The 23,302-nt window shown below is 37.1% G+C and overlaps 1 protein-coding gene across 6 annotated transcripts; it reads left to right on the forward strand.

The window, feature by feature from the left end:
* Positions 1 to 900: 900 nt before the first annotated feature.
* On the forward strand, positions 901 to 22,062 carry SPDL1 (spindle apparatus coiled-coil protein 1). 6 transcript variants are annotated; one of them, XM_017849445.1, is made up of 12 exons: positions 901 to 1,149; positions 5,628 to 5,809; positions 8,277 to 8,453; positions 10,579 to 10,773; positions 11,370 to 11,519; positions 11,619 to 11,717; positions 11,796 to 11,906; positions 13,780 to 13,920; positions 15,774 to 15,877; positions 16,263 to 16,450; positions 18,555 to 18,900; positions 21,342 to 22,062. In XM_017849445.1, exons 2-12 carry the CDS (start codon positions 5,651 to 5,653, stop codon positions 21,487 to 21,489), a joined length of 1,818 nt encoding a protein of 605 aa, XP_017704934.1. In that variant the 5' UTR covers positions 901 to 1,149; positions 5,628 to 5,650; the 3' UTR covers positions 21,490 to 22,062. The 6 variants fall into 6 exon arrangements, with proteins under 6 accessions (XP_017704934.1, XP_017704930.1, XP_017704935.1 ...); XM_017849446.1 differs by lacking the exon at positions 901 to 1,149 and adding an exon at positions 1,297 to 1,443; XM_017849441.1 differs by having other exon boundaries at positions 18,555 to 22,062.
* The last annotated feature ends 1,240 nt before the right edge of the window (positions 22,063 to 23,302 follow it).

Genomic DNA, 23,302 nt, shown 5'->3' on the forward strand with positions numbered 1-23,302 from the left:
CAAGAGCTACTTCACAGTATTGGTTGGGACCAAATCCTGGTTAAAGTGGGAAAAACAAACAAAAGAACAAAAGATAAGAAAATGGAGATAATGGATGTAAAGATTTTTTCCCCCCAGAAATTGTGTTATAAAGAGAAGAAAACAAATCGGGTGGTTGCTGATTGGGGTCAAGGAGGATTATTTTTAAAAATGAAATCATGAAATGATTTTATGGCAATCATTGCAGCAAGTTTATGAGCTGATAGGGAAGATCCAATAGAGAAGAAAAAACTGAAGATGCCGAAAAGAGCAGTTAGAGCCAAGTCCTCAAACAGGCAAGAAAAGATGGGCTCGAAAGAACGACATGATTCATATAACAGTTGCTAGGACTCATCAGTGCTCACTAAATGTTAGCTATTATTATTTCTGATTGCTTCAATTTTTGAATAATAGGCATCAAGTTTACAAAACATTATTATTAAAAACACATGCAAACAGCTTGGACTGCATTCAATTCTAGTTCTACCACTCGGACAAGGCACTTTTCTCTTCGGCCTTTGTTTTCTCTGTAGAAAATGAGGAGTAATATCTACTTCATAAGGCTGCGGGCTTAACTGAGATAATCTGTAAACTTTAGCACATGGTGGGAACTCAAAGGTTAACGCCAGTATTACCACTGGTAGGGTGCATGAGATCGCACGATGGTGCCAAAGGTGATTCTCCACCGTCCAGCCCAGCGACACTGTTCTGTCGCTAAAACAAAACAAAACAAAAAACAAAAAACAACAACAACAAACAAAACAGCAAAACACGGAAATTAAAAGCGTATACTTAGAAGACATACATGAAACCAGCCCAAGGTACAACTTGTAAGTGAAGGAGCCACGTCTGCGCCTGCGCCAAGCCCACGGCGCGCCAGTAGCTGTAGGAGGGGGCGGGACGCTGCGTTGGGCGTTTCTCATAGTTTTTCCTTTACGCGCGGCTTGGGCGGACATCTCGTGAGACGTGGGACTTCTCGCGGGAACTGCATTCAAAAAGCCCTGGCGCTTACCCGAGAACTAGCTGAGTGAATGGGCTGGCGACTCTAGAGTTAGCGTCCTGAATGAATGTGGACGCCCTGAGCTCCCATTAGGAGCCGCTGGCTGCGGCAGCAGGGGACAGGCGTGAGAGGTAGGGACAAGGGGCCTGGTGGATGGTGGGTGTGGAGAGCGGTAGTGGGGAGAGTCTACTAAGCCCTGAAGAAAGCTAGGGGCCCGGGGTCTTGGCCGAGGCCTTTAGCTGAAACACCTCCTTCCCCGGAACCCTGGGGTCCTACACACTGGGTTCCGAGCCGGTCTAATCTTCCGTTGGACCGCCTCGCCGCCCTCAAGGATTCCCGCCCTCAAGGATTCTGCTCAAATATGGGAGGCCGGGTCGGTTGCCGGGTCCTCAAAACGATAACCGCCACTGGATCTGCGCTGTGCGGTACGGTAGCCTCTAGTCCGAACTGAGAAATGTGCAGATGGGAGATACACACTGGATTTCAGAGATAGCGCACAAAGAGTAATATCTCATTAGTAATTTTTATAATGATTACATGTTGAAATAATGTTTTGAGTGTATTTAGTTAAATATGTAAATTTTCATTTGTGTTTACTTGTTAAAACTTGATGGCTCCTAGAACGTTTAAAATCACGTACATGGCTCACATTATATTTCTGCCCCAGCCGTGTGTCAGATTCTACCCTAATTTCTTTTCCTTCGTTATCTCATTTAATCCTTTCAATAACCTATTAGGTGGGTGTTATTTTGCTTGTTTTTATAGATGATTAAACAAGACATTAAATAACTTGTCAAAGTTCATGCAGCCAGTGAGTAGTGGAGGCGGGGTTGGAACTCAGGCAGTTTGATTCCTAGAGTTTCCTATCTCCTAAATACTTATTTTGCTTGTTTTTATAGATGATTAAACAAGACATTAAATAACTTGTCAAAGTTCATGCAGCCAGTGAGTAGTGGAGGCGGGGTTGGAACTCAGGCAGTTTGATTCCTAGAGTTTCCTATCTCCTAAATACTTAGTGTGTGCTGTATTTTTGAGAAGCAGGACAGAAAAATGGTTGCAGCATCGGGGTTTGTAGGTAGATTCTAGTTCCCATCTCAGTTCGCCTCTTAACTTGCGGGTAACCCTAAGCAAATTACCTAAACTTTCTATGCCTCAGCTTGCATTTATAAAATGAGGGAAATACCTTCAACCTCTTGAATTTGTTGAGAAGATAGAATAAGAATGTATATAAAGCACCAAGCACAATGTCTGCCACACATTAGCTGTAGCTTTTAATCAACCACGGCTCTCTCTCTTTGTAGATTGATAGGTTAACTCTTTCTCATCCATTAGATCTCTGCTGAAAAGTTACCTCCTCAGGAAATTTTTTATTTTGTCCATGTTCCCTTCTACACACTGCCCCCCAGATTAGGACAGCTCCCCCTTGTTACACGCCCAGGTAGCATACATCTCTCTCTCTTGCGCTTATCGTACTTGTAACTTGATAGTTCAATTACTTGATTTAATGTCTTTTGCTAATAGACTGCAGGATTCAAGAAGACAGGAATATTGTTTTGGGTTACCGTTGTGTTGTTAGCACTAGCACAATGTCTGACACAGTAAGAATTCCAGCAAATCTTTTGAATAAATGAGAGCAAATTTTTTTTGGCTTCTCTAGATAATGCCTGGCTGGAATGTCTTGAGGTTAACCCTATTTTTATTTTGGTGGTTGAGATGACAGTATTTACTTAACTCAGGCTTATTAAGAGAATTAGATAAGATAATATATTTGAAGCACTTAGCATGGCAAGTGGTAAATCCTCAACGAATGTAAGTTATTGTAAACAGTACAACATTTAGTTGACTGGCCCTATTATGTACAGGTTTTGAAAAGGTCTTGCATTTTAGAGCAGTGACTGCCAAACTGGGATTACCTAGAACACCTTTTTTTCTCTCTTAAAATCCTGTATCTCTTCCCTTGTCTTCATTCTCAGTTAAAGACCTTGCTTCCTAATTCACTGATAAATTGAAGCAGTTAAAAGGTTACTTACACACACTTCCACCACTATACCTGCATATCAGCATCTGAACTCATATACTTTGCTTTCTTTAAATGAATTATCCGTGCTTCTATTAAGACCAGTCTCTCTACATTAAACCACATTCTGTTTATTCAGGGACATCACTAGCAATTCTCCAGTGCCTTCTAGATCATCAGTTTTTCTTCTCTCTTGGATTTATCCCATGGCCTACAAACACTGTTATTTTTTTCCACCTTAAAAATAAACAAAAAACTTGTCCCTACTTCCTCTCCAACTGCTGCTCCATTTATCTGTTGTCCTTTACAGCAAACCTGTGCTTGCTATCTTTATTTATCTCCTACCATTTTCTCTCAAAGACATTCTAGTTAGGCTTTCACCCCCACCTGTGTATCAAAACTGTTCTTGTCACCAGAGACCTCCAGGAATTCAAATTCAATGGCCAGTTCTCTGTTCTCACCTTAATTGCCTTAGCAGCAGTATCTGACATGATTGATTACTCCCACCTCCTTAATACACTGTTTATTGCCTTCTAGGACAACACATACTCCTGGTTTTCCTTCTACCTCACTGGTCACTCCTGATTCTCCGCTGTCTTCTTCCCTACCTCATAACAGGGTTCAATCCTTGGTCCATTTCTCTTTAAATATTTTTATCCTCTACAGACTGATAACTCTCAAATTTACATCTCCAGCCAAGATTCCTCTTATCATATATCCAGTTGCCTACTTGATGTGGTTCATGTTCGAAACTTGAATTCCTGATTTTCTTTCTAAAACATGATTTACATCAGTGCTTCAGCTGATGGCAGTTCCATTTTACAAGGTGCTCAGGCCAGAAGGCTTGGAGGCATTTTTTGCTTTTCCCTTTTTCACACATTCCACATTATATCTTTCAGAAAATCTTATTGGCCCTACCTTCAAAACTTTCACAATCTGGCCATTTCTTAACAGCCTCCTATGCTACCACCCTAGTCTGAGCCATTTCACATGGTCTCTGCTTCCAGCCTTGTTCCCCTTCTAACTAGTCAACATAGCAGCCAGAATGATCCTTTTAAATTATATCAGATCCTCTACTCCAGACTTTGGAATGACTTCCCGTGTCACCCAGAGTAGGAGCCAAAGTCCTTATGATGGCCCGATTTACCCACTCCCTACTATCTCTTACCCAAATTTAGATTTCACTCCCTGGACTTCTTCCTGCCTTAGAGATTTCCCCTCTTGCTGGAACATTCTTCTCCTAAATAGCTGCATGGCCGATTCGCTCATCTTCCGCCTCCTAGTTACATCACCTGTCTTTTCTTCCCAGATTCTTATTCTATTTTTTTCTCATCTCTCCTTTCTAATTTATTAATATTCTATGACTTATTGTTTATCTTCCCCTCCTGAAATGTAAGTTGCATGAAGGAGGAGCTTATTTTTGGTCCATTTTGTTCCCTAATGAATCTGAACTGCCCAGAGTGGAACCTAGTATATAAGGCATTCAGGAAATACTTGTTCAGTGAATGACTAAATTGACTTGAGATATGAGGGAACATTTGTAATGGCCTGGTGCCCTTTGAAGGCAAAGGTGAGTTTGAGTCTTGCTTAAGAGGCTGGGACCAAATAGTAAAGGATAATTAGTAAGGTTGATTAAACTGGAATGTTTCCATATATAATGTTTAAGTGTTCATAAATCTGGAATGAAAGCAACATCCTTTAATTCTTGTCGATATGGTTTCTATTTTGCACACTTTTATGAATAACTAGAAAATACTAGTGAATCTCTTTCCAAGAAAGCAGATTTAATATATACAGGAAGTTAACACTGTTGTGAAAAATTACAGACATGATAATTCCTTACTTTACCTTATGAGCCTTATTCACAGCTGCCTTTTTATATTTTATTTATTTATAGTACCCAGACCTTCCTTTTCTGGCGGTATTATTGTTATTATTATTTTTCAAGACTGTGTCTTGCTCTGTCCTTGGCATGATCATAACTCACTGAAGCCTGTAACTCCATCGGTTTTCCCTCCTTAGCCTCCCAAGTAGCTGGGACCACAGGGGCATGCACCATCCCCACCTTATTTCTATTGATTGATTGATTGATTGATTGGTTGAGATGGAGTCTTACTATGTTGCTCAGGCTGGTCTCAAATTCCTGGCCTCAAGCAATCCTCCCCAGCTGCTGGGATTACAAGCATGAGCCACCCTACCTGCTACTATGAGGTTTCTTGATTAATTTTTTTGTTATTCCCTTAATTTGGATTATATGGATAGTGGTCCAATTTTGAGACCAACTTTACCTTAACATTTAAGGAACTTTAGCATACAACAACTGAACAGTTTTCTGATGGTGAACTGCTTAGAAGCCAAATTAAATATATTCTATTCCACTCTTTAATTTTTGATCCCAAATCAGTAACAGAATAGTTAGAATAGCTCTTGCTGTTGGAACAAGAATGCAAATTTGACTACTTACTAATCAGAAAGAAAATTGTAATGTTTTATACGGCAGTAGAATTGAGTAGATATATTTATTCTATGATTGATATTATTGCATGGAGTTTTTTGTATAAGCTTAAGTAGTTTTATTTCCTCTATTTACAGGTGGGTAAAAAAAGGAAAAGAACATGGAGGCAGATATAGTCATAAATCTTCGATGCAAGCTCAAAGAGGCTGAAGAAGAGCGACTAAAAGCTGCACAGTATGGTTTACAACTTGTGGAGAGTCAAAATGAATTACAGAATCAATTGGATAAATGTCGTAATGAAATGATGACCATGACTGAGGTAGGACTCTGGACTCCTCTGTCTGCAAGAGTGTGCTTAGCTATTGAAGATTTGTCCTGTTTAGCAATTAATAGTAGTAGTAATTTATTCTTTTCTGAAGATTTTAGATCTAGTTCCCACCCTGCCCCATCTCTGTTAAAAAAGAATGAACTAAATGAATTCCTATTATTCTTTCCAACCTAGTATATTCAGAGTTTGAAAGATCAAGTTATCATTAAAGTTATCATTACTCTCTTTGCCACATTTGCTACCCGATTTTGCTTTGTCTGCACACTTCCTACATGACCCTGCTTGTCGCTCAGACCTCTAAACATCTAAGTGCCCTATGACACTACACCAAGCCCTTAGTTCTCCTCTGAAGTCTAGGTTTGTGTGTCCAACTGCCCACTAACAGACTTCTCACACTTAACGCAGAAGAGTAGATTCCCTGTCCGTTACCCAAATATTCTTTTATGATTTTCTTTAGCTTATTTAGTAAATGTAATAGCATTCAGTTTCTTGAACACCAAAAATCTTTGGTATATAAAGATTTATTTATAGTTTTGGTTTCTTTATATACCCAAAATCTAGAACTTTTAGTCAATATCTTCCCTTTATTTCTCACATTTCATTCATTAATAAGTTCTAAGAACTGGACTACAAAGTATGTATCTTTGCTACTGGCATTATAGTCCAGATCACCATCATTGCTCCTAGACAAGTACTGTAGCCTTCTGGCCAGGTTGCCTGCTTCCATTGTTGCCATTCGTTCTTCACTCAGTGTCCAAGTGGTCATGGAAAATACACCAAAGGTCATGCCACAGCCCTGCTAAAAACCATACAACAGCTTCTGATTGTATTTACAACAAAATCTGAGCTCTTTCCTTGGGTTTGTAGATCCCTATGTGACTTGACCCCTGCCAACCTTCTGACATCATCTCAAACTGCTTTGCTTTATTTTTGACTATACTAGTCCTCCCTTATGGGCTTTATGCCAGCTATGGCATAAAGTTGAGTTGTTGTACCCGTCAGTGCTCTTGGGTTGAGTCCTCAAACTTTAGCGTTCAGTTAAATGTCACCTCAGCAGAGAGGCCAACCCTTATTATGTAATGTAAAGTTACCCTGATTCACTCTTTTTTTTTTTTTCTTTTTTGAGACAGAGTCTTGCTCTGTCGCCTAGGCTAGAATGCAGTGGCGCAGTCTTGGCTCACTGCATCCTCCCCCTCCTGGGTTCAAGAGATTCTCCTGCCTCAGCCTCCCAAGTAGCTGGGATTACAGGTGTGTGCCACCACACCCGGCTAATTTTTGTATTTTTAGTAGAGACAGAGTTTCACCATGTTGGCCAGGCTGATCTTGAACTCCTGGCTTGAAGTAATCTGCCCACCTCGGCCTGCCGAAGTGCTGGGATTACAGGCATGAGTCACTGTGCCCAGCCCTCATTCACTCTTAATTATCTGCATTGCTAATTATCTCTAGATTATAAACTCCATGAGAGAGGGAATTTTGTATACCTTGTTCACTACTGTATCCTCAATGCCTGCCACACAATTATTTCTTAAAAGAATGAATAAATAAATCTGGGTAATTTAGCAAATGCTCAGTAACATATTTAAACTTGAATCTCAACATTGTGAATATGGCAGGGAAAAAATATCTGTAACAGGTAAAAATAACTAGTGATGGCAACCTTTGTGTTTCTACATAGTTCTGTTGTAAACCAAGAACTCAGTGCCAAGTCTTAAAGGCAAGGTAAAGATTACAAATATCACTAGTAGTAGAAAATAAGACTGTTATACTTAATCATTTTGAGTCATAACTTGTCAAATTTCAGTGTTTAACAGTTAATACTCTTTGCCTTCCTTTAAAATAAAAAGGTTTTGGAGGGGAGTATTTTATTATTTTTTAAAGCTTGTTGAAGGAGTTCATGCTCGTAATGTTTTTAATGTCTAAACTTCCCTGTGAGTAAGCAAAAGCCCTTTTAATTACTGCTTTTGTCTCAGCACTGCATTTATTCTGATATTTTGTGAACATTTCTCAGATGACTACATTCTGAAAGTAAAGGCTAATTGAGTATTTTTTTTTCAACTGTTTTACTACTACTACATTGTGTTCAGAGCTATAAGCAGAGCATCTCATTATCAAACTAATAATTCTCATGAGGAAAGCTGAAGTGCTGTTAAATGTTTTTTTGTTGTTAGCAGAGATTACTTGACGTGTTGACATACCGTGGAGCACATTTTACTTCCTCGACAGGGCATAGAAGCAGTAAGCTATCCCTTGCATGGGTTTAACATAGTCTGGAAATACACCTCAGGGGTTTAGTAAGACTGATTAACTACAGGGTTATTCCAGGTTTAACATGTCTTCGTTATTTGGAAAGCAGCAAATGCTTGAAATAAGAATGAAACAATTGAAGTTGAAAACTGATTATATGTAATGGCTTTAGGCTATTTTTATGTAATTGAATTGTAATTGAATCTGTTTTCAGAGTTATGAACAAGAAAAATATACCCTTCAAAGAGAAGTTGAACTCAAGAGTCGAATGTTAGAAAGTTTGAGCTGTGAATGTGAAGCTATTAAGCAACAACAAAAAATGCACCTGGAGAAATTGGAAGAACAACTAAGTAGAAGCCATGGACAGGAAGTGAATGAACTAAAAACGAAGGTTGGGATATCTGTGTATTTCAGTGCAAAATATTCCATATTTATGCAGCCATCTGTAAACTTTAGATGATAAAGATTTTCTTAAGTGTCAGCTTTGCAAAATAGCCAAGATCTAAGTCTTCATTATCTTAATATTGGGGGTGGGAGCACTGAGATACAAGAGTTTGTCTAAGGGACTTGTATAAATTATATCCTACTAATTAAATACAATTATTTAATTTTGGTTGCTGGATATTTGTGAAGGTTTAGTTCAGTGACTAGCATGGCCTTCTTGCTGATAGTGAGTACAGCAGTCCCCTTGCAGAAAGCCTGGTCTCCTAGCCTTCCCTGCAGTCAGTGGTACTCTTCGTAATTCTGTAAAACAGACCAGTAGTTTCTTACTAGTTAATATGCATTACAGATGACACTTTGTAGTTTGTTTACTGAAGATAAACTAATATATGCGATCCAGTTCTTAAAATAATTCTGTGGGAAGGTACCATTATTACCTCCGTATACCAGATGAGAGAGCCAGTGTTTAGACAGACTGAGTAAATTGGACACAATTCAAGAGCTAGAAATCTCCATCTACATTTGAACTGAGGCCGTCTAATTCCAAAGGCTGTGTTACTGAATTACTCTACATAGTCTAACAACATGTTACACTGGCTCCATTTCAAACATAAAAGCAAGATAAATGATTGGTCAGTGGTTTTCCCTTTTCCCAGCTACCCAGTGCTTTCAGGTTGCTTCTAAGGAATCCAGAACTTTTTATCATGGATCTGCTTTGTGTATAGTCTATACTCTGACTTGTCTAGACATCTCTCTACCAAAACTTGCCTGACTTTTGTCCTCCTTTCTCAGAAGTCTGTTATCCAATTTTCAGCTTTGTGTCTAGCAGCTTCTAAGATTTTTCTTTTTCTGTATGCCACTTATACTATTACTTAATTTCTCATTGACTCTCTTTAAATGTTTACTGATTTTAAGAAACATCAATAAAATTATTTTTTTTTTCTTTTTTTTTGAGACGGAATCTCACCCTGTCGCCCAGGCTGGAGTGCAGTGGCCTGATCTCGGCTCACTGCAACCTCTGTCTCCCGGGTTCAAGCGATTCTCCTGCCTCAGGCTCCTAAGTAGCTGAGATTACAGGTGTGCGCCACCACGCCCGGCTAATTTTTGTATTTTTAGTAGAGACGAGGTTTCACCATTTTGGTCAGGCTGGTCTCAAACTCCTGACCTCATGATCCGCCCCCTTCGGCCTCCCAAAGTGCTGGGATTACAGGCCTGAGCCACCGCACTTGGCCGAAATTACATATTTAAGCTTGGTTATTTTTTCCTACTATACACTAAAACAAACATGGCTATCTAAATATGCCTTTGTGTAATATATAATCATCTTGCATACCACCCTGACAGGTAATATCATCCAGCTTGTCTGAAACTAGTCGGATTTGAGGCCCTAATGACTGATAATGATGTGCTTTTCTCCCCCTTCTGATTGTTATTTTTATTTTGCAATAGCTTTCATTACCTAAACAAAAAAAGAGTAATATAGGGAGTATTCAGCAACTGAGGTAAGGCTAATTATAGAGATGGCTTTTTTTTTTTTTTTTTTTTTTGGTTGAAGCAAAGAGTAAATTTGTGAAATATTTTGTTTTACTGATTTTCTCAAATCACTTGTGCCAAAATTTGGAGTTTTTTTCAATACCTTTTCTTCTCTTATTTCTCACATTTAATTCAAGTTCTAAGAACTTGACCTACAAAACATCTATGATGCTACTGCCACTCCAATCCAGACCTTCATCATCTCTTTCCTAGACTACTGCTGTAGCCTTCTGACCAGGTTGCTTGCTTCCATTGTTCTCTTCATGCCACTCATTCTTCACACAGTAGCCAAGTGGTCAGCATCACAGTGCCTCCAGATTGCTTCTGAGGCATCCAGACCCACCCTGATTACTCATGGATTGTTTCTATGTTTATTAAACAAGGTGTGTCACTATCTGTTAAAAGATGCCTAACCTCGGGCAAATAGGAAACTGCAATAATGTCATCATTTAGTAAGTTTGGTGCAATCAGTTCAATCAGTGATTTTTTTTTTAGAGAGAAAATAACTTTCAATTTATGACTTTTTTTTTATTTGACTTTAGATAGAAAAACTGAAAGTGGAATTAGATGAAGCTAGGCTTAGTGAAAAGCAGCTGAAGCACCAGGTAGATCATCAGAAGGAACTCCTCTCTTGTAAATCAGAGGAACTACGTGTAATGTCTGAACGTGTGCAGGAAAGCATGTCTTCAGAGATGCTGGCTCTTCAAATTGAGCTGACAGAAATGGAGAGTATGAAGGTAATTTTTATGGCATGTGTTTCTCAGGGTTTTCTCTTTTTTTTTTCCTGGCATATTTTTACATGTTTTGGTAGTAATTCTTAAGAGCTAGTTTGAAGGCTGAAACATTTTTTGACCTAATTTGCATCTAACTAATTAAAAAGTGGGTTTTTTTTAGGTGGATGACTTCAATCATAATATAGCTTTAGATTGTATGATTATGTAAGGCAGCCTTTCTTTTAAATTAATGAAACCTCTGGAAGAATTTAGAGGCATATACTCTGATCCCAGTTTTTATCATAAGAGCCCAGTGTAAAATGTTGGTTCAGTGGAAGCTGAAATGCATGTGAACTTAGTTTTTTCGTTGAAAGCTAAGTTTAATTAAAATTAAAGCCTGTAATTCATAGAGGAAAAGGGCAGTCTCTAAAATCATTTGTTTCCTTGGTGAAAAATTTAACAGTAATAGTAATTTCTGTTATTTTAGTATGTACCTGACAACTTTTGACTGGTTCTTTAGTTTTAATTTTGGATGTGAACCACAACTGAGATAAACTGAGCAGCTGCCAAATGAAAGATTATTCAAGAGAATTTCCTCCTTTTCAATTCCTATTAAATAGACCACCCTCAAAGAAGAAGTGAATGAACTACAATACAGACAAGAACAGCTAGAACTTCTTATTACTAACCTAATGCGCCAGGTAGACCGGCTTAAAGAGGAAAAAGAGGAGCGAGAGAAAGAAGCAGTTTCTTACTATAATGCCCTAGAGGTACTATGATTATAGTAACATCATCTCTTCCAATTTATCATAACTTATTTTTTTGCTAATCTAATATCTATTGCCTAAATTGTTTTCTTTTGAATTTAGAAAGCTCGTGTAGCAAATCAAGATCTTCAGGTACAGTTGGACCAGGCACTCCAGCAAGCCTTGGACCCCAGTAGTAAAGGCAACTCTTTGTTTGCAGAGGTACTTACAAGTATTCTAACTACTAAATTGGCATTTTCCTTTACTACCAGAACAATTAAGCATGTTAATATTTTGTAGGTGGAAGATCGAAGGGCAGCAATGGAACGTCAGCTTATCAGTATGAAAGTCAAGTATCAGTCACTAAAGAAGCAAAATGTATTTAACAGGGAACAGATGCAGAGAATGAAGGTATAGAACTATCACTATCAAAGGTTTATTAAACAAATTTTATGTCAGCATTACATGTCTGAATACATCAAAGAAACTATCTTTTCCTACAGGGAGTGTACATATAGTTATTTCTAGAACTGCATGATTTCAAAAAATCGGTTTTGAAATTAATCAAAAGATTCATTTATACTTTAAAATCTTGGAATAAATATTTAGTAATAGTATATTTAGCAATGATTTTTTTGTTTGTTTTAATGATTACTCACTAGCTTTGACTTAAATCTTTCTTTATGGAGTAGAAGAAAGAAAAGTATTTATTTCTTATTCTTGGCCTGATGTCTTTCCAAGCATAGCCCTAGGGTTCCTACTTCAGCTGAAACTCGCTGCCTCACCAGTCCTCTGCTCTTTCACCGAGGCTTATTGTGGAGTGAAATTTGGATTATTCAGGGTTCCCTTTCCTTGTAGCCCCTCAAGTCAAGCACATAGACCCTTTTAATTTTACGGATTTTGTTGGTTGTCATGCTAGCCAAATAAGAGGTAGCAGAAAAACGTGGACATTAGAAAGATTTCAGTATTTTAACAGTCCTTAGAATACTGATCCCTCATCCATTGTGCCTTGCTCTACTGAGGTAGTAATTGGAATCTGGAAAGGCTTCCTTCCTTTTATTCAGATGATGGGCTTTGCCAAAGAAATGGGAAAGGTTAATGATTAAACTTGGGAGTTAGATAGATTTGGGTTTGAATCATAGTTTTGTCACTTTCTAGCTCTGTGACCGTGGACAAGTATTTTAACTTTCAAAGCATCAGTACATCATCTATAAAGTGGAGATGATAGAACCCCCTCTTAGAATTGTCCTACAGTTAAAGTGTAGTACAATACTTACCTGCTACTTGGCAAATGAGTGTTTAAGGAACAACAGCTGTGAATTTTATTTCTAAGGCAGACCGTGCTGCCTCATTTCCTGAGACTCTCTCCTGTCTGGGAAGTATTTCTTTAAAATTTTCTCATATTTACTTTAGTTTTCTTAGAGTATTTTTCAGGAATACTTTTAATCTGCCAGTGTTGCATGATGTCCCAAACTATCTTTAGAGACTAGAAGCATTCTGAATCTTAGGCTAAGTGGGCCTAGCCTCCAATCTGAAACAGGAACAAAAAGGATATCCTTTAAAATGTTAAAAGTCATCTGCAACCTCATATCACTGCTTGCTTTACTCAAAACTATATTTAAACTAATAGGCACTCTTTTCAACTCCAGAAATTTCCAAAAACAAAAAGAAATGCTAGGTTTAGAGTCTACTTAATTTCCCTTTGATAGCTTTACAACTCCAGATTTAGGGGGGGCGGGTAGGTATAATTAGGTAAGTTGAGTGCTACTCTTAAAATATTAAAACATGGTATATTGAAGATTGCCCCAGTATCCCAAGATAGCCTTTTATCTTTGCTTTTCATGTCATTTGTGAATCTAACATTTGTGGCTGTCAGTAGCTTAGTTTTCCTCACTTAATTAAAGTTAATTAAATTTTTTGAGAAACCCATCAGAACCTTAATGAGAGCGAGTGCTTATGATAAGCAGTCTGCAGCATTTGGCCAGGCTTACTTACGAGTTCAGTGGTGTGCTTTCAGACCACAGCCATGCAGGTCAGTTTTATGTTTCACAAAAGTACGAATAATTACGTTACAGACTTCAGTTACCATTCATAAGTAGTCAGAATAAGTATTCAAATGTTATGTCCACAACAAAGTTTATTATTAGATTAGAAATAGCTAATTAGTTTTGTTTCCAAAATGAGTTCAAAGTAATGTAGTATAAACTATGAATTATATCAAAAAAGTAGTTATCAGAATCTTTCTCTCACTTAATTTTATTAGAGGGGTAATTTTATTTTCTAGTTACAAATCGCCACGTTGCTACAGATGAAAGGGTCTCAAACTGAATTTGAGCAGCAGGAACGGTTGCTTGCCATGTTGGAACAGAAGAATGGTGAAATAAAACATCTTTTAGGTGAAATTAGAAATCTGGAGAAATTTAAGGTATGTGTAACACTTAAAAAAACACACATCCAAATTTTAATTTGAATACCTTAAAATTGGGTTTGTATTTTAAGTTTAAAATATTAATAAGTATCTTGTGGGAGATACTTTGAGACTAAGTAAATGCCTGTTTCTCCTTATACTTAAACATCCATTGGTGATTCTTGCCTGAAATATAATTCTGTGATGATTGCTAAATGGGTAATTCCATCACTTCTATATTTATTAGTTGGAATTCTAATAAAGGGACAGGAAAGAAAAATCTTTTCCCTTATTCATTTATTTATATCAGTATAGCCTTATGGATTCTTTATCCTATGAGTTATAATCCAGTGCTTGCTTTATTTACTCTGATACTCAAATTGTCCCAGATTTGGTCGTCAAAGTGCTCTTACTTGAATACTTCCTTACTCTATGGCACAACAAGGTTTTCCTAGCTCACCTGTCCCAGCCCTGGGATTAGCATTTCTTCAAGGAACATTGGTTTATTTTAGTGGATAATGGTATTTGTGTAAGCATTTGTGTGTGTGTGTGTATAAGAATTCACCCATATTTTCTACTAATACATGTGTGGTTTCATTTTTTACATTTAAATATCTGATCCCCATTGAAGTTTATTTTTGTGTGTAATTTGAGGTATAAATCTAATTTTATCTTCTTATAAAAAAGTAGGCACTTGTCCCAGAGTCATTTGTTAAAAAATCAATCTTGAGCCCAGTGATTTGAGTTGACACCTTTATCATACATCAGGTTTCCATATATACTTGAGTCTGTTTCTAAATTTTCTGTCTGCACCATTGGTCTGCTTCTGTGTGTGTCAGTACCACACTGTTTTATTAATTATAAAGGTTTTAAAGTATGTTTATCTCGTAGGACTATTTCCTCACTATACTTTTATTTTCAGTGTTTTCCTGTCTATTTTGAATGTTAGTTTTCATTTACAAACATCTTGTCTAGCACCAAAAAAAGCTTGTTGGCTTTCTATTAAAATTGCATGCAATTTAAGATTTTATAAATTAACTTAGGGAACATCGATATCTTCATTAACCTCCTAATGAACTAAAGTTTATAAATGACAAATTTTTGTAAATGTTAATAACCTCTTAGGCATTCTAAATGCCATTAGTATGTCATAAAATCTTAATTAAGTTTACAGAACTTTATTTCTGTGTCTTATAAAAACTGTTGAAAGAACTACAAATTTGGTTAAATTGGCAGCCTTATGTGTTCCATCAGTGGGCTCAGAACTATACTTTGAAGATTATGGCCTTAAATCAGAGAAATTTTATTTATAACCTCTGAAATTGTTTCAAGTTTTTAAGCACATTTACCTTTTTTATCCCACTAGAGAAATGTATAGTTTCCATCCATCTCAGAAGAGTTTGCACTACATTCTTACCTGGGGTGGGGGGAAGAACCTCAGAAGAGGGGGGCACCAAATATAAATGTAAGGCTCTCATCTTTCTTTCATATTTTTCCAGTTTATGGTTTTGTTACAAAGGCCAGAATTCAATCCAGCAGGCATTTATTTTTCTATTTTAAAAGCCAGGAGAGGGAAGGAAGCCAGAGCATATAGGTAAGGCTAGAAGCCTAGGCCTTGGAGTCGGATTTGGGTTCAGATCATTTCTTCTTGGTTTACTTTCCTCTGCATTTGGAGCCTGTTTCCTTATGTGTAAGAGAGGAATGGTAATTATTTTACCTACTTCAGAAGGCAAATAAGTTAAATGGGTAGTTCTTAGCGTAGTACACGCCAAGGGATGTAAATTCAGGAAGTGATGGTGCTGTTACTAATAAACATAAATGAACTTTATTTGTTATTTATTTTAAGTAATACAAATTTTTGCTTTTTTAAGAATTTATATGAAAGTATGGAATCTAAGCCTTCAGTCGACTCTGGTGCTCTGGAAGATAACACCTATTATACAGATTTACTTCAGATGAAGCTAGATAACTTAAAGTAAGTATCTGGGTTGGTAGATGGGAAGATGGACCTGTCACTTGCTTATAATAGTGGTGTCAGTGACTACAAAGTTTTTTTTGAAATTGCCAAAGGAAATTTTCCAAAAGAAAGGTAACAAAATATCTTTGTGCAGATATTTATGCGTGAATACATTTGAAAGAGTATTTCCTCCTTGTCTGTTTCCTTTCAAGATTGCATGAGTATTTTTTAAATTTAACACTACTATTGTTAAAGATTATTTAAATTTATTGTTTCTTTGTTACTAACCCCAGAAAAATGTATTTTTAACTAAGAGTTCAAATATGCAGTGAAATGTTTATACCCCTACACTTATTATATGCTGTTTTAATACTTGTTGGTCCTCCTTTTTTGATTATCATAGCAAAGAAGTTGAAAGCACTAAAGGTGAATTGTCCATACAGCGAATGAAAGCATTATTTGAGAGCCAACGGGCTCTGGATATCGAGCGAAAACTTTTTGCAAATGAAAGATGCCTCCAGCTTTCAGAAAGCGAAAATATGAAACTGAGAGCTAAACTAGATGAATTAAAACTAAAATATGAACCTGAAGGTATATATGTCTCATATATTTTTGTCTTTTAAATCGTGAGTAATCCTGAGAAATCATATAAAATTTTTTTTTTACTGTAGTTTTATGCAAATCCTATTTACAAACTCATTTGTAGTTATATACCTATAGTTAATAAAGCAAATTTATTGTGTAAAATGTGTAGGAAAATTCAGAGAGAACTGAATACTGGGTGTGCATGAATATAACATGTATCCTTTTTGGATATCAAAATTCATCATACTGTATAGTAGAAACTTGAGATTTGAGACTTTCCCATTTTAAGATTACAGTATTTTATGGCATACCTCATAGTTTAATTATGTTGAAACAGCTGATGTTTGGAAGCTATACGAGGTAGGACTGTTTTTAGAAAATCTGAAGTAATGGAGACTTTAAGAAGGTGGGTCTTTATCTCTGCCTCTGATGGAAGTCTGGAGGAGGCCTTCCAGGACTGGGAAAGCACTCCATGGTATCAGGATTCAGGTTTCTTGTGTTTGTTAGTCTGCTGCCATCCCGTTGAGCAGAATTTAGTTATGCAGCCTCACCTGCCGACAGGAAAGGCTGAGAAATGCAGTCTTGATTCTCAGGGGCCATGTTCCTCACTAAATATTGGGAATTATTTTATTAAAGAAGAACAGTGAGCCAGGTGTGGTGGCTCGTGCCTGTAATCCCAGCTCTTGGGGAGGCAGAGGCGGGAGGATAACTGTGCCCAGGAATTTGAGATTTGCTTGAGCAATATAGCAAGACCACATTCTCCCCCAAAAGTAGGGGGAAAAAGGAAAGAACAGTGAAACATATTAGGAAGCATCTAGCAAGTCTAATGACTGAGCTGGAAAGTAGCCTAACCATACAGTCTCTGCATCTTATATACTACAGAGAGTAAAGTTTACTGTACATGAATTCAAAAACAAAAGGCCAAGTGTGAAGGAGTGTAAGAATGTGATGGTTCTACAATACCCCTTCCCTGAAAGAGTGTTACGTGTTTTAGGTTAAGAATTCTCAACAAGTTTTTGTCCCTGCACTCTGCACATGCCTCAATCTCTCTTCATATTGTCTCAGTGAACTGCTATGATTCTCAACAATAGTGGAGAGGTTGCCAAAAATTGGAAGGTTTTTACACAATTTTAAAAGGCTTCTCTTGCTCTTACTCTTTGTTTTTCTTCCATGATTCTGATAGGCTCCCCTGATTAAGAATTATCCATTACGAATTTCAAACATCTGTTGAACTGAACACAGCAAATAGACAAGAGGCAGGGTAGTGAATCCTGATAATGTGGGTTTCAAAGGACCAGTGCCAGAAAAGGGGAAATCATGGTCTAAAAGCAACAATGTAGGGCAAAAACAGCAACCCCTTGTGCTACCAGGGTTCCTCAGACTCCACTAACATTTTGATTTTGAAAATGAAACACATTGGTAATGGGCATAGGGAAAAGCTATCAGAGCAGTTAATTCAGTGGCTGTGTGTATGACCTGCTTAGATAGAATGATATTAGGCCATGAGGATAGAAGGCATTGCAGTAGTCTTTGATGAGACAGGATAGGATTGGATTAGGGAAGTATCCATCATAAAAGTAGTCCGATTCTGCTTATATTTTGTAGGTAGAGCTAGCAGGCATATATTACCAATATTCAGAAAGTTTGGCCTATTCTTATCATTTCATCCTTCTAACACACAATACCAAGTGAAGTGGGTGCTTTTAATCCCCATTTTACAGATAAAATGAAGCTCAGAGAGGTTAAAAAGACATGGCTGTCAAATACGAGGATTAGGATTCGAACCTGGACTCTGCCACTGCCTCTTCATCTCCACACTGAGATCTTATGAATCACCTTTATCAAAACACCAGGAGAGAACACTGAAGCCTTCATGCCTAGAGTCAAAAAGGAAAAATATATAGCCAAATAAACTTTAAAATATAGAGTTTATATAGATTCCATGATAAAGAATAAAAGGTAGAAACAAACGATGCATTTCAGTGAGGAGATGGTTTGATTTTAAGAGAAGGGAAAAAGGTATACATATAACTAGTTCTGGCTTCTTGTGTTGATTGTGTCTTTATTTTCTTAGATTTTTTTTCTTGTCCCCACTCGTTTTTATTTTCAGAGACAGTTGAAGTGCCTGTACTGAAGAAGAGGCGTGAGGTGCTGCCTGTGGATATTACCACCTCTAAAGATACATGTGTCAACAACAGTACTGTCGGGGGAGAAGTTTATCGATTACTGCCTCAGAAAGAGGAGATACAGTCCTGTCCTAACAGTTTAGAAGATAACAACTTGCAATTAGAAAAATCAGTTTCTATACACACACCAATAGTCAGTCTCTCTCCTCACAAAAATCTGCCCGTGGATATGCAGCTGAAGAAGGAAAAGAAATGTGTGAAACTCATAGGAGTTCCAGCTGACGCTGAGGCCTTAAGTGAAAGAAGTGGAAACACCCTTAACTCTCCCAGGTCAGTGTCCTCTTTTCCTCAAGGCAGCCAGCAGACCTCGCCATCTCTCCTCTCTCGCTGCATGAACTGTGCTGTCTGTTTCTTTATCTACTTTCTTACTGTTGCATGCAGTATAATTCCTCAGTTTCATCTACCTACCTTCAACTTTTCCAGAACTTTAAGAAAGACTAAACTGATTGCAAAGGGAAAGGACTCCTGAATAAGGGAATCACATTAAAAAGTTAATATGTTTCTGTTTCATGAAAGGAAATATCACAGTCTAACACATCTCTGAATGTTTTATCAGTTTGAATAAATGTTCTGTTATTTTTCTCCTGGTTCAAGCATGGCCATGAAAGAAAAATCAACTTACTTTCTCAAAGGGCTTTCTAGTAGTCTTAAGAAATTTCAGCCTTCTGGAAAACTTAGGTGAATTTTTTATGTCTTTTGAAGTTGCTTATCCTAGCTTTCAAAATGGGCTTTAATACTTATTTTGACATTTTACATATCAAAGCTTTTCATTGTTTCCAAAACTTGAAAGCCTCTAGTTTCTGCATAATTGAGTTTTTGACTAAAAGAAATAGTGTCAGATATGTGTGTCTGAAGGAATTAATGTCCCAAGGCCTTTGTCCTTTAAAAATAATCAAGTTAAGAAGGTAAGAGAAAGTGAATGGAAGGGAAAGGTAAGTAGGAGTGGCTGAGGCTTGAGTTCTGGATGTGCACAGCAGAAGAAGCGAATGAGGAAATTGGAGAAAGTGAAAGATGGAGGATGCATGCAATGGAATTGTTAGAGGCATTTAAAACAAATATCTAGACATTCAAAAAGATGTGCCAATAGCTAGCCTGGATTATCTCATATGAAATGTGATCTTGAAGGTGCTACTAGGGCTACATTAGTCTTAGAGAGTAGAGACAGATTAATAAGACATTTTACTAATGTGCATTTGAGTAAAGAGAGTAAGACACAGCCCAATGTAAAAGGGCTTCCTTATATGTTTTATCTGATTGATCTCCAAGTCTTCAGTGCTACTAAATGTAATACTCAACAATAAAAGCACTTTAACAGTGTTAGCTGCTATTATTATAAGGAATAGTAATTTATTACTCCCTCCTTGGAGTTTTATATAATGTTATAACCTCTGAGTCACATAAAATAAAAGCTTACTATTCTTAAGGAAAAAGTAACTTCAAATGAGTATCTGCCACATACACATGGTTTCAAAGAGTTCTGAAATGAATCCAGCAGATTATGCCTGTGTATATGTATGTGATGCATTGTATAAACATCCTTGACCACTGTATATTTCTGGAGGTGAATTTCCAGAATTGATAAGTGCCAGCCTTGCTATCTGTATTGTCTTCATTCCTTTTTCTGCCTTTTTTTGCTTGATAAAAATCACTTAAGCAAATGTATGTGGCTAATTGACTCAAGTAGCACGTTGGAAACTTTTTGTCTTGTTAGTTAAACAAAAAATAAAATACCATAAAACGTTTGTGTGTGTGTGTGTGAGTCCATCTGCTAACTTTAAGATGTTTCCAACTCTTTGTTTTTTGCATGTTTGACTTAGATACACAATCCTAAGATAATTTTGGTACAATAAATAATGGCTTTTATTGGAAACTTTACTATTGTATGCTTTACAAAACTAATGAGTGTTCTTGTTGCTAAGAATCTTTACATGCCTTTAAGAATATCTCTCTACTATTTATCTTTTCTTTAGTATTCTACTAGTTGAAACTCAATTTTTTAATGAGAAACATAGACATCTATTCATGCAGCTCAAGATTCCATGTTATTTTTGTCTTGCCTTTTGTATGTCATGTTAACATTAAAATATTGCTGTAACATTTCAGTTTTTGTCTTAGGTGTGCTTATCATGATAGGGGCCCTGTCATATTTTAATTCTTTAATTTAGGCCTTGCCATGACTTTTTAAAGATATTCTTTAGACTTAAAAAATAATCAGCCCAGCGCAGTGGCTCGCCTGTAATCCCAGCACTTTGGGAGGCTGAGGCAGGTGGATTACGAGGTCAAGAGATCGAGACCATCCTGACCGACGTCTACATCCTGACCTGTCTCTACTAAAAATACAAAAATTAGCTGTATGTGGGAGTGCACACCTGTAGTCCCAGCTGCTCGGGAGGCTGAGGCAGGAGAATCGCTTGAACCCAGGAGGTGGAGGTTGCAGTGAGCCGAGATCATGCCACTGCACTCCAGCCTGGCGACAGAGTGAGACTCTATCTCAAAAAAAAAAATAATAATAATAATAATAATTGAGCCTGTTGATATAAAAAGACTCTTTTAGAGAGCCAGTGACTTAATATTCTCAACAGTATTAGAATCAACTATATGTTTTTTCCTTAAATGCCGTGCCTCATTGGAGGCCCATTATACTGGGGGTTTGTTTCTTCAATCCTTCATAACCACATTTGAATTCAGAGTGGATACTTTAATGCCTGTAGGTTAGCTGCTGAATCAAAGCTTCAAACAGAAGTTAAAGAAGGAGAAGAAACTGCAAGCAAATTGGAAAAAGAAACTTGTAAGAAATCACACCCTATTCTATATGTGTCCTCTAAATCTACTCCAGAGACCCAGTGCCCTCAACAGTAAAGACTTTGCTTTAGTAAGAGTATGGTATCACTTGCCTCAAAAGTTACTGTGGTGCTTAAGATTGTCTTTATCTGACATATATCACCTTCTGGGTTATTTATTCATTGTGCCAGGACCTGGCATTTTCATGTTCCTTTGACCAAGTGTTCAGAATTTGCTTGACTCTAACCTGGAGAGCTTCTTAAGTGATGACCCTTCATGGAGCTTCTGTGGCAGTGAATAAACTATTAACTGAAGGAAAATGTTATAATTAATGTATCTATTTGCTGCATTGTATATGGATTAAATAATAAAAACACTTAAGTAATCTACCTTCAGAGCCATATATTTGAGAACACTCAAATCATATTTTCCTATGTACTTTTTTTTTTATAAACTTAGCTTTAAACTGCATTGTAAAATAGGAAAGTTGTAAACTATGTTGTAAAATAGGAAATGTGGCTAAAAAATATACATTATATTGTTTCAGGATTTTGTCAGTGTTTAAAGAACCGATGTTCATCTTTGTATTTATATACATGATTTAAAGTGTGTCTAAATTTTTAAATAAAACTGCAATGATTTATCCTTAAATTTTTTACTGTATAGGTAACAGGATGTTATCAAAAGGGAATAAAAAGCACTTTGGGAGGCTGAGGTGGGTGGATCGCTTGAGCGCAGGAATTCAAGACTAGCCTGGGCTACGTGGCAAAATCCCGTATCTATAAAAATATACAAAGAATTAGCTGGGCATGATGGTGCATACCTGTCATCCCAGCTACTCCGGAGGCTGAGGTGGTAGGATCCTCTGAGCCCAGTAAGGAGGCCGAGGCTGTAGTTGAGCTGTGATCACACTACTGCACTCCAGCCTGGGCAACACAGCAAGACCCTGTCTCAAAAAAAAAGCAGGGAAAATAAATAAGGGGAAAAAAGAAATGTCAGGAATTCTTAATTCCCTTATGTATAGTTTTATATATAATTTTATGGTTAATTATGTGTACATATACAGATGGTCCCTGACATAATAATGGCTTGACTTAATGGTTTTTCAACTTTTCAGTGATACAAAAACAGTATGCATTCAGTAGAAACTACTTCAGGTACCCATATGACCATTCTGTTTCTCACTTTCAGTACCATACTCAATAAATTACGTAAGATATTCAACACTTTATGATAAAACAGACTTTGTGTTAGATGATTTTGCCCAGTAGTAAACCAATATAAGTATTCTGAGCACATTTAAGGCAGGCTAGGCTAAGCTATAATGTTCATTAGGTTAGGTGTATTAAATGCATTTTTGGCTTAATATTTTCAACTTATGTTGGGTATATCGAATTATATAACCCCATTGTAAGTCAAGGAGCATCTGCATATAGATATATAGATATAGATATATTTAATTGTAAACTTTCCAAATACTCTTTGATTTAGATGATTATAGTTTTACAACTTAATTTCATATATTCTATAGGTAGGAGAATTCGGGCTTTCCAGAGAAATAGAATCAGTAGGGTGTGTGTGTGTGTATAGAGAAAGATTTATTTTCAAGAATTGGTTCACATGGTTGTGGGGGCAAGTCCAAACTTGTAGGGTGGGCCAGCAGACTGGAGACCAGGGAAGGGAAGTGCTGATGTTGAGTTCCAGTCCGAAAGCCATCACACTAGAGACCCAGGGAGATCACTGCCGTTCAAGTTCAAAGGCTGTCTGCATCAGAATTTCCCTTTGCTGGGGGAGTTGAGTCTTTCCATCTAGGACTTCAATTCTTTGGATGAAACCCATTCACATTAGAGAAGGCAATCTGCTTTAAGTCACTGATTTAAATGCTGATCTC

This window comes from Rhinopithecus bieti, unplaced genomic scaffold (genome assembly GCF_001698545.2).
Source record: "Rhinopithecus bieti isolate Rb0 unplaced genomic scaffold, ASM169854v2 scaffold_30732, whole genome shotgun sequence".
In the NCBI taxonomy this organism is placed as follows: Eukaryota; Metazoa; Chordata; class Mammalia; order Primates; family Cercopithecidae; genus Rhinopithecus; species Rhinopithecus bieti.

Excerpts from the sequence above, each read along its gene's own strand:
- SPDL1 (XM_017849441.1), top strand. The coding sequence starts at position 5,651 with ATGGAGGCAGATATAGTCATAAATCTTCGATGCAAGCTCAAAGAGGCT. Across the intron at positions 11,718-11,795 it reads GCAACTCTTTGTTTGCAGAG|GTGGAAGATCGAAGGGCAGC; the intron begins GTACTTACAAGT and ends AATATTTTGTAG. Across the intron at positions 13,921-15,773 it reads GAAATCTGGAGAAATTTAAG|AATTTATATGAAAGTATGGA; the intron begins GTATGTGTAACA and ends TGCTTTTTTAAG.